Source organism: Perca flavescens, chromosome 3 (assembly GCF_004354835.1).
Source record: "Perca flavescens isolate YP-PL-M2 chromosome 3, PFLA_1.0, whole genome shotgun sequence".
In the NCBI taxonomy this organism is placed as follows: domain Eukaryota; kingdom Metazoa; phylum Chordata; class Actinopteri; order Perciformes; family Percidae; genus Perca; species Perca flavescens.
In genome coordinates, this window is record NC_041333.1 from 30,325,722 (window position 1) to 30,336,426 (window position 10,705).

The window sequence follows — 10,705 nt, forward strand, 5'->3', positions numbered from 1 at the left end:
TCATCAGTAATGTTAACTGTATAGATAGACGACTAATCTAATGGTAATTTAGCCAGCTAGCACACCCCTATCTGTATGCCTCGCTCTCCCGGGCGCTGCAAGGCTTCATGCTACGTTTACACGTGGCCGGCTATTTTCATAAACGGACATTTCAACCTCTCCGTTTTCAAAAATAACATCGTGCACAGCTGTCGTGAAAAGTGTTCGTTTACACGTACCCGTGTATATATGCAGTCAAGAGCATGCCAACGTGGCAGTGTAACGAGAAGCTCAAGCCCACGTTAACCAATCAGAATCCCGAAAATAGCAACAGCAACCAATCACGTCTTTCTCTCTCTCGGCTGCCTAACCCTCCGTTTGTCTCAGTTTACGTGCAAACAAAGATTTCAAAAATCTCCACTCTGGCCGGAGCTTTTTAGAAAGACTCTGTTTCAGAGGCGAATTCTCCGTTTGCGTGTAAACGAAGGGTACAAACGAAGGGAAATGTCTCCGTTTGTAAAAATAACCATGTACGTATGTATGTATGTACGTACGTACATATATATATGTAGTTTATATATGTATGTATGTGTGTGTGTACGTACGTGTAAACAGGGTCTCAGTCGGGATGAGAGCTTACAACGGCCCCGTGGACACATCCACAGTCAGCCCCCAGCCAGCTAGCAGCCAGCCACCATCATTACAGCAATCCAACCCCGGTCAGCACTTAACTCAGGTGCTAAGGACGCTAACGGCAGTTTACTGAACCGTCGGGGAAACAGACCCAGGCACCCGTGTCAGAACAGAGGCCATCCGCAACGTTACACCTCCGTTAGCGTTATCGGTGTTCCTCTCTGGCCACCCCCAGCAGAGAAATAGTCCAGCACATAATCTCTATAAAACTGAACTCTTTTTTTCAACTTCAGTTTTTCTAGGAATTAAACATACAAAATAGAATGTTTGAACTAGTTTTAACTTTAGAGGGTCTTGTAAGCGCATTTTGTTACGTTCACCCACAGCTAGGCTAGCAGTTTCGCCCTGCTTCCAGTTTTTATGCCAAGCTACGCTAATCAGCTGCTGGCGGTAGCTTCATATCTACCGTACAGACACAGAGTAGTATCGATCTCCTCATGTAACTCTAGGTAAAACAATGAATAAGCATATTTCTAAAAATGTCAAACTACGCTTTTAACAAAGTTCATGAAAGAAATTCAATGATGCAGCTTTAAACAGGACAACACATGAAAACTGTGTTGTTACCCCTCAAGTTGTTACTGTATTCCCATCTGACATGAATGCAGCACCCGTGATCCTACAGCGCTGTAACCATGGCGACGGATGAAGAAGAGGATGGAAAAAAAAAAAAATGACAGCACTGAGCAGTTATCAACTGGCTCCAACACAGGAAGAGGAAGTGGTTGAACTCTGCGGCGAGGAGTCTCCTGAGGAGCGAGTGTTGATAACGTGTGCACGGCAGGGACATGACGAGGGGAGAATCTAAAGGGTGTTGCCACATCCATGGAACAGGAGACACAGTTTATAGTTTGACTGTAGAGCACAGGACCCTTTTTTTAAGTTAGTCAGTCAGAGCAGGTGGTGGAGAAGGGTGGGCATGATTATTCAGAGGGGTAGAAATGGAGGGTGTGCGCGTTACAAGGGTCCGGCAACGGCGTGTTTGTTTTGTTCTCAGTGATTCTCTGAAACTGTACTTGGTTAAAAGCTGGAGCAGACGTGAGGGGAGCAGGTGGATCATGTGGAATGGGTTGGAAGGGAGGTAGGGAGGGTGAGGAAGGGTCTAATACTAGTGTCCAGGTTGCGGCCTGGCTGTCCGCTCTCAGCTGAGCTCATCCTCTGCGTTGTGCTGGTCCAGCAGTTTGACGTGTGTGAAGGGAAAGTGGCCACGTTTGCCTTTACATTCACCCTCCCACTGGCCGTTCACGTTTATTTTGGTCACCTTCACCATATCGCCCACCTGGGGAGGGAGGGGAGAGACGAAAAGGTGTGAGAGAGAGTTCAGCAGCGAGGAGTCATTATGTGACAGATGAAAGGACAAGATTTATTATGATCATTAGAAAATAAAATACAGATAACTCCGTATCCTCTCGATTCCATGGTTGCCAGAGACAGCTGAAAAAATTGTTGGATCAACAGAATATTAACATTTTTGATCATTTATTTATTTATGTATTACCCACCCGGTTCCAGTTCCACAGATATGAGGATTTGCTGCTTTTATATCACTGTAAATTGACTTCTTTGGTTAAGGACTGTTGGATCTTGGATTCTGGGAATTTGTGCTAGGCATTTTCACCATTTTTTGACACTCTATAGACCAACCCCCAAAACACTACACATTAGTTTCAGCCCTACTGCCAGGTGCAAGCATGTATGATTAAAATTGGACAGGGAGAGCAGTGGTTGTTCTTGTGTCACTGAAACTGAGTAAACAAGGACTAACCGACAGTTCCAAAGTTCAAGTCAATGTGGGTGACGATTAAATAGTCAGGGGTTAAAGTGGTGTGGGCACTCCGACACTCTTCTAGGGCACATAGTATCAGTTTGATGACCCGTTACCAGTTAAGACAATCTTCCTTGTTAAATCAATGTGTAACTGGCAGCATTGACTCTAGGGTTTTTTTTATTAAAAAAAAAAATATATATTTTTTGTTTTGCTTTATTGTAGGTCTGCTGCAATCACATGGGAAAAGTAACTAGCCTACATTTACATACCGTGAATCGTTTTCGTTTTAAAAATCGAGAATCGTTTTTGAATCAACTCTTGAGCCTGAAAATCGATATCGAATCGTGACATTTTCTGAATCGTGCACCCCGAATAGACTCAATCCAGGTTTTTTTCTGTTGCTGCTGCAGTTTTAGTATTCTTTTTTTCCACCTAATGCAGCTGAACAGTGCACACTTAAAATTAGATAAGCAATTTAGGTATGTTCGACAGCTAAATGGTTCTGCATTTCTTTTGGTGGTTTCTTTTAGTATTTAGTAGGGCTGGGCGATATATCGATATTAAAAATATATCGATATATTTTTAAATGAGATATGGAATTAGACCATATCGCATATATCGATATAGTTCAAATGTGATCCTTGCTCCCATAGATATATACACAGATGTCGCCTTGAGGTTCTAAACATACGTAAAAACCGCCGCCATCTTGGAACAGGGGTGCGAAGCATTCAGATACACGCTAAAGATGCCGGACTTTTGTACTGCTTAATTATGTTCGATAGAGGAAATGAAAAGAACAAACAGCAATGAATAACATTTAACAGGTGACAATGTGTTTTATGATTATGTATGCCGCCTTCGACCAGCAATCTGAGCTCCGGCGGCAGCGGGAGGCGGAGAGCTCCGTGGCCGGCCGCAGCGTCTCTTCCCCCGGGAAAAACACAGCTTTGCCTCGCTGCTGCGCCGGTCCCCGCTGATCCAGATCGGACCAGCCAAAGACAGAGTGGTGATCGGTAGGATCTTACACGTAGTCCAGGACGACCTGTATGTCGATATCGGGGAAAAGTTCCACTAAGTTTGCCGGGCGGCAGGCGGACGGAGAGAAGCTACAGCGGGCAGCAGAGAGCGTCTGCGGCTGCAGGATCTGGAGCTCAGTGCCCGTTAAAATGACACGTAACGCATAAATACATACAGAAATAAATAGTGGAGGAATGAGCCTGGACATTTCAGTCTGTTTTAAACTTCACCTTGAAGCAGAAACTCTTAGTTCAGAAGGGTGAAGTTTCCGTTTGGACTCAGATCTGTGAACCGATCATAATAAATATTCTTTGTATTAACACATTAATTAGTTTCTTTGTTTTGTAGTCGATAGTTCATCTTTTAGTTTACTTAAGTGGAAGCAGTATCAAGTGGAAGAATGGGACTATAAACCTAGGCTTACAGGCATGAGGCATTACATTTTGAACAAAGTAGATTATATTAATATCAAAAGCTTAATTGACCTTTGGAACGAATCACAAATATGGAGCTTTGATTTCAAAAAAGGTACTCCTGTTATACAGTATTTAGGTTTACATTTTATTGTTATTTGAACAGCTGAGCATTTAATCATGAACCAGGTGAAGAAACCGGTTTATTATTTATTTGATTTTGCAACTGTTTCTATGAAACTACTTATGACATGTCATATTTGATTTTGGCTTTGACTGAACATTTGCTCTCACTTTGCGGAAAAAAATATCGGGATATATATCGTATATCGATATTCAGCCAAAATATATCGGGATATGACTTTTGGTCCATATCGCCCAGCCCTAGTATTTAGTATAGTCCAAATTGTTTTGTATGCAACAACACTTATTTTCATTGTCGACTAATCTGCAGAGTCTTTTAGATTAGTCATTTGTTGAAGAAGAACATGTTTATTTTTTTAAATAAGTTCTGGTTATCCATAACTATTTTAGGTTTTAAAAAAGGAAAAATGAAAGAGTAGCATTCGGAACATTGTATTGGTTTTAATAAAAAAAATGTAGTCATTCAGGTGCACAGATTGCTTAAGTATATACTTAAGCAAAAAAAGTAAGGAAATTTGTGTTTGGTAGATTATTTCTCTGTGGTAACGCTTTTTGGCAATAAATCTTATACAGTTGGAAAGCCTGTTTAGTTCCCTTTCAAATTGTGCCCCATTTGTAAGGAACATGCATTTGTGGGATGAGCAGCAGAGCTGAGTGTGTGTGTGAAAAATTCGCCAAATCTTCTCTGCCATTGCCAAACATATACAACACGTGCACTGGAACCTGAACATGTGGAGGAAAGTTATGTTCAGTGCTGAGTCCAGAGTCTGCCTACGGCAGTTGGATCGTAGGGTTAAAAAGTGGAGAAGACGTGGAGAACGCTATGCTGATTGCTGCACCGAGTTACACCTTCTGGTGGAGTCAGTGTGATGGTGTGGGGCGGCATCTCCCTCACTGGAAAAACAAGGCTTGTCATCATTGAAGGCAATCTCAATGCAGAGAGATATAGAGATGAGATTCTGCAACCAGTGGCAATCCCATATCTCCACAGTCTGGGACCGAACTCTATCCTCCAAGATGACAACGCTGGCCCCCACAGGGCGGGGTTTATCAGAGACTACCTCCAGAATGTTGGAGTGGAGAGGATGGAAGTCCTGACCTCAACCCCATTGAACACTTGTGGGATCAGCTTGGGCGTGCTGTTCGTGCCAGAGTGACCAACACAACCACATTGGCTGACTTGCGACAAATGCTGGTTGAAGAATGGGATGTCATCCCACAGCAGTGTGTGACCAGCATGAGGAGGAGGTGCCAGGCTTTTGTGGCTGTGTATGGTTCTTCCACACGCTACTGAGGCTCCCGTTTGTGAAATTAATAAATTGTTTAATTGCCAATATGTCTTCTTTCTTCAAACATCCAATCCACCAAACGAGTCAATGGGAGAATAAGCTGTTCGGCATTGGCAGAGAATATTTGGCAATTTTTTCATGGGCGCAACCCACATACACAGTGCTGCTGCTCATCCCACAAATGCATGTTCCGTACAAATGGGGCACCATTTTAAAAGGGAACTAAACAGGCTTTCCAACAGTATAAGATTTATTGCCAAAAAGCATTGTTACCACAAAGAAATAATCTACCAACACTAGTGTGTGTGTGTGTGTGTGTGTGTGTGTGTGTGTGTGTGTGTGTGTGTGTGTGTGTGTGTGTATATATATATATATATATATATATATATATATATATATATATATATATATATATATATATATATATATATATATATATATATATATAATATTTTTCTTCTAGGACTTAAAATAAGATAGTATAAAAAGATGATGATTATGTAGTTTAGTATACCTCCTAGGTACAGTGATTCATAAGTCACGGGACTGATCAATGGGCTGTATATAAGGAAACTGGAAACAGAAAGACCATCCTGAAGAAGGCAAGATAGCCTGAAACGTTTGAATAAAGCATGTTGTACTGGAGAAGAGAGCGTGCAGACAGTTTTCATTTTGATGTCCGTCTAACAGTCCAAAACCCAAACATATTTAATGTGCAATCTGACAAAGGGCAACAACTCTTAACATTTGAGAACCTGAAGCCAGAAAATATTTGGCCTCTTTGCTTGAAACATCAGTCTCAACTCACAAGTCACAAGTGACTCTGCTTGCATGCTTTCGTGTAGCTTGTGGATATCATTAATTTAAACTGCTGGCTGCTGTTTGTTTGTCTTTTTGTAGGTCACTCATTCGCAACACTGTGTTAGCAAACAGTTTTTTTTTTAACGAAGCAAAATTTGGTGTTTTTTACAAAAAGGTGTTCCTGAAGCACAGTGAGCAAAGGATGAGCAAAGGATTAGCAACGGATAAGGCTTTATACAGCAGGTATTGATGCATTCAAAATGTCCCTAGGATCGACTACTAGGCATTACATTTAGGATTCTTTAAATAGAGGTGCCGATGTGTCTGCATAGTGAAAAGCATGAAGACTTTTTCATTATGTAACAAACCACAGCCATTGGAATACTAGTCCCAGCCAACTTACTGTAAGGTGTTGGTGCCATTTTGGCTCCCTATAGTATAGAGGGCAAAATACCATAAACACCATTAAGATGCAAATCAATACAGCACAACCTCAAGCTATGGCCTCTAAATTACCACACAGTTAAAGCAACACTTCTTTGAGACAGTTCATACAAAAACTGAACAGTATAAGCCTCGGTCTCTTGGTAACTGATTAATCGTTTAGGTCAATTTCAAAGCAACAATGCCAAACATAACCTTGTTCCAGCTTCTTAAATGTAGGGATTTAATGCCTTTCTCTGGTTATTATGATTGTAAATTGAATACCTTTGTGACTGTTGGTTGGAAACAAACTGTGGTTCAAAGACTTCACCTTAGGCTTTAGGAAAGTGTGATGGATATTTTTTTCTAATTTTAGTGACATTTCATAAAACAAACAATTCATTGTTAATAAAGAAAATAATCTGCAGATTGCTCACCAATGAATGTTCGTAGCCTCCCTACTTTGTTCCTGGGCTATTGAAGTGGATTGATTCAAATTGCACTAGTTTTATTAGCTCCAATGCCTTTATCATTATCAAATACATGCATGGACTGGAATCTTCACAAAGACTGAAAATAGAGCTTTTTATATCCAATTTTATAATAGCCTATAACCACTGCCACAGCTTTATGGTGCTGAAATGTTTTCTGTTAGCCTGGATGCCAGCCAAACTTAGCCCCGCCCACAACATTTGAGGTCGGTAAGTTCATATTCTGACTAGAATCTAAGTATGACGACGTCAGGCTAGTTTTCTGTGTCTCGAAACTTCAAAAACAAGTAACAGCATTAATACATATAATCACCTGACACAGAGATTCAGCATTATGGACTTGACAGTGTTATTAAGACGACAGACGCGGCAGAATACACAATATAATTAAACTAATACATGATTTTAAGTTAGTTTCATTTACCACAGATAAGGAGTGATCTTCACAATCAGAGAGGGTTTTCTGAAGATAATGAGACAAGGAAATATGAGCTAATTATTAACTGTCCAGTGCCACCTTGCTGAGTCACTAGTAGCCAGCTGGAGTGGAGGAAACACGCAGCCTCACATAGGTCTAAGCCAGACAAGTCCTCCACAGGTGGGAGTGCCAGAAACCAACTCATACAAAAGGACCCATCGGTCATATGTAACTTAGCAAAGTTAAAATAAGCAAACGTTTTTTTCTGGCTGACAAATGAGCTGGAGAAAGAAATCAACCAGCAGCAGACATGTGGCACAGAATTGAGGAGTCCAAGGATGGATCTGTATTTCGTATCTTACTAGCGTTGCAGGGCAGGAGAGACAAGAGCATACTCCGACTAGTCTGCCTCAGAGTCCCACTCCTGGCTCAGCTTGACTCCTGGCTTCACAGAGACCAGAGGAAATGGTCCTGTTCCCAAACACAAACTATTTCCTTCCCCCAACGACCTGCTCCGTGGGAGCCCCGCTCTCGCTTCCGGACAGTTTAACGGCCCAGTCACCGTAAGCAGGGAGCAAAGCTTAATGGCAGTTTTCATATTGGGGCACCTTATTATGTTAAAATCATCTTTCTTTGTATTCCAAAGAGATGAAGCCAACGAGCCACTAAACATTTTGGGCAGACTTTATGCAGAGGTTTCTTTAATGCCACTGGACTGATTGCTGCAGAAGAGATATTAAATGAACAGCTTATCTAGAAACTACATAGAGATCTGGCTGTGCACTTTCTGACCTTGATGATTTCTATTCACCCTGCTCAACAAATACTACGTTTTGTAGTAATGGAAAAAGAAAGCGAAAGAACACACACACACACACAGACACACAGACACACACAGACACACACAGACACACACAGACACACACAGACACACATTTACCTCTAAGGCCAGGGCAGTCTTGTCATAGGCATTAGGCACCCTCTTCTGTATGGCCCTGGCATAGACAGGTCCATTCTGGAGATTTGGGAGGGGGGTGGGCTGGGCGTACTGGCTGGGGTCTCCCAGCAGCGGAGGGCCAGACTGTGCTGCAGAGCCGTCAGAGTTCCCTAGCATTCCCATTCCTCCCAGCGGCCCCCCAGGAACGCCGGGCCCTGCCATCGAACTCGGAGACGCTGGTCGGTACTTCTCCACGTACGGCACTGGGATCATCCCCGCCCGGCCTTCAGAGTTCTGGGCGTTCCACCACTGCTCCTCTGGCTTCTCCACAACTCGGAGAATATCGCCCTTCCTAAATGGGAGATCCTCCTCGTCATTGCCGGGAAAATCGAAAAGTGCTCGGACATACTCATCTTCCAGGCGAGGCGGGGGACTGCCGGGGCCGAGGCTGATGAAGGAAGTGTGTTTGGACTTGTTAATGGGTTCTATTAAGGTGGTGGTGTCCAAGTAGTGGATTTTGTAGAACTCTAGCAAAGCAGGGAGAGCGTCGAACTCCTGGTCACCGATATGAAACCTTGGATGGGCCAAAACTGGTGAAAATGAGGGAGGTTGGAAGAGGAGTCAGAATCAGAATAGGATTTATTGCTAAGCAAGTAACACAAGAACTTTGCCTAGGTGGTTGGTGCATACATAAACATATTAAAAAGGAAATTAAAAGGAACAATTAATGATAAAAGAAACGATAAACTTAACAAATATGTACAATATAATTAAGTCTAACTATAAGAAAAGAAGGTTGTATGGTTTAGTGCAGGATGTGCAACAATGTTAAGGGAGTGTGTGCAAAAGTTCAGAATATTTAGTATGTGCAATGGTCAGGTATATAGTCCAGGAAGAAAAAAAAACATAATTCCTTATTCAACATACTACTTGCTCTTGCATGTTCAAATCCGGAAGATCTGAAGCATATCTATTTATGTAACCAAGCATGATAGTGGTGCTTTCCAGAGTGACCAGGAAGGATTTTTGTTTCCTTATTTTTCAATCTTTCCTCGGTCATATTTGTTTTGTTCCTTTCAATGAAAGGTCTGTGCAGTTTTGAAAAAGCAGGAGGATATACAACAAATATTAATCTGCAATGCCCACACAGGAAAACCCCAGCAGAGGCAGGGGACAACGGCTGGTCAAAGTCTATTAAAACCTGGCATTATGACAGACTTTTGAACATTTACAACTCTCTCAGGGTCAGTGTCAGCTGATAAATTAGGCTCATTTTAAAAGGTGTATTTTAGTGACAAAAACGTGCACCAATCTGATTTACTGAACCAATGTATTGTGTACTATCTAGCGAGTTGTCTGTCTGAGTACTCGTGCAAGGTCTGAAACCATTGCAACGTAACAACCCAACATTGCATTGACACATGTTTTAATGTGTCTGGCCTGCCTATATTCTCCATACAAGAGAGTGGAAAGGCACTATTGCGCATCTCTTTTTGGTGCAAGTCATGCAAGAATGGTCACATCAGCATCTCCATAATACCGAGGCCCTCCAAACCACTAGGTTATCTTACCTGGACCGGATTGTCGGTTGTTGCTGATGCTGTTAATTATGTAATGCGAGACTTTGGAGTTCTCCGACACCGAGAGCACGTAGTCGCCGGGGCTGGTGATGGAGTCCCGGACCAGAAACACGCCGTGCCTCTGCCCCTGCAACAGAGACACAGCCTCCTGCCTGCTTAACCGACCCCAGTACCAGCTGCCACGGTCCTCAGCGTCAAAATTTCCGGCCATGATAACCACTCCAAAGCCGAGGCTTCACCGGCCTTCCCTTCTCTCCCTCCCGTTATCCACAAGCAGAGCCTTCAACTCATACAAAAACTTTAGCGCCTAGAGCACGTTTAGTAAACAGGCGACATCCGCAGCTGGCCGTCTGGACATCAATTCGCCGATATAGAACCACAAGCACGAAATAAAAAGGACTCTTATTCGGTTTATGAGCGGAATCAAGCTCTAATAATCATGTAATGCGTTTAAGCGACAGAATTTCAGCCACAATCAAGCGACCGATGACAACTAACTTCAAAAACTGAAATGGCGGATACGGGAAACAAAAAAAGACACCTCTCACCGGATGTGACGCAGTAATTATGTGCGCCAGACGCACCAGTGTCAAGTTAGTCAGAATCTAAGAAAGTAAAAACTATCAAAATAAAACTATTTAGAGCGGCACAATATTATATTGCTATAATCACACGCACTTTTAATCATCAGAAACAGTCTGAATACAACAACGCCATTTGGCGATTATTCTATTATAAACTTGGCTTCG

General features: G+C 42.4%; 1 protein-coding gene across 1 annotated transcript; it reads right to left on the minus strand.

The window, feature by feature from the left end:
- Nucleotides 1-531: 531 nt before the first annotated feature.
- Nucleotides 532-10,474, minus strand: crk (v-crk avian sarcoma virus CT10 oncogene homolog). Its single transcript, XM_028573699.1, has 3 exons — nucleotides 9,948-10,474; nucleotides 8,380-8,966; nucleotides 532-1,951 (listed from the first exon to the last, which is right to left on the minus strand). Exons 1-3 carry the CDS (start codon nucleotides 10,165-10,167, stop codon nucleotides 1,814-1,816), a joined length of 945 nt encoding a protein of 314 aa, XP_028429500.1. The 5' UTR covers nucleotides 10,168-10,474; the 3' UTR covers nucleotides 532-1,813.
- Between the last annotated feature and the right edge of the window lie 231 nt (nucleotides 10,475-10,705).

Excerpts from the sequence above, each read along its gene's own strand:
- crk (XM_028573699.1), bottom strand. The coding sequence starts at position 10,167 with ATGGCCGGAAATTTTGACGCTGAGGACCGTGGCAGCTGGTACTGGGGT. Across the intron at positions 8,967-9,947 it reads CAACCGACAATCCGGTCCAG|TTTTGGCCCATCCAAGGTTT; the intron begins GTAAGATAACCT and ends CATTTTCACCAG. Across the intron at positions 1,952-8,379 it reads AGACTGCCCTGGCCTTAGAG|GTGGGCGATATGGTGAAGGT; the intron begins GTAAATGTGTGT and ends CTCCCTCCCCAG.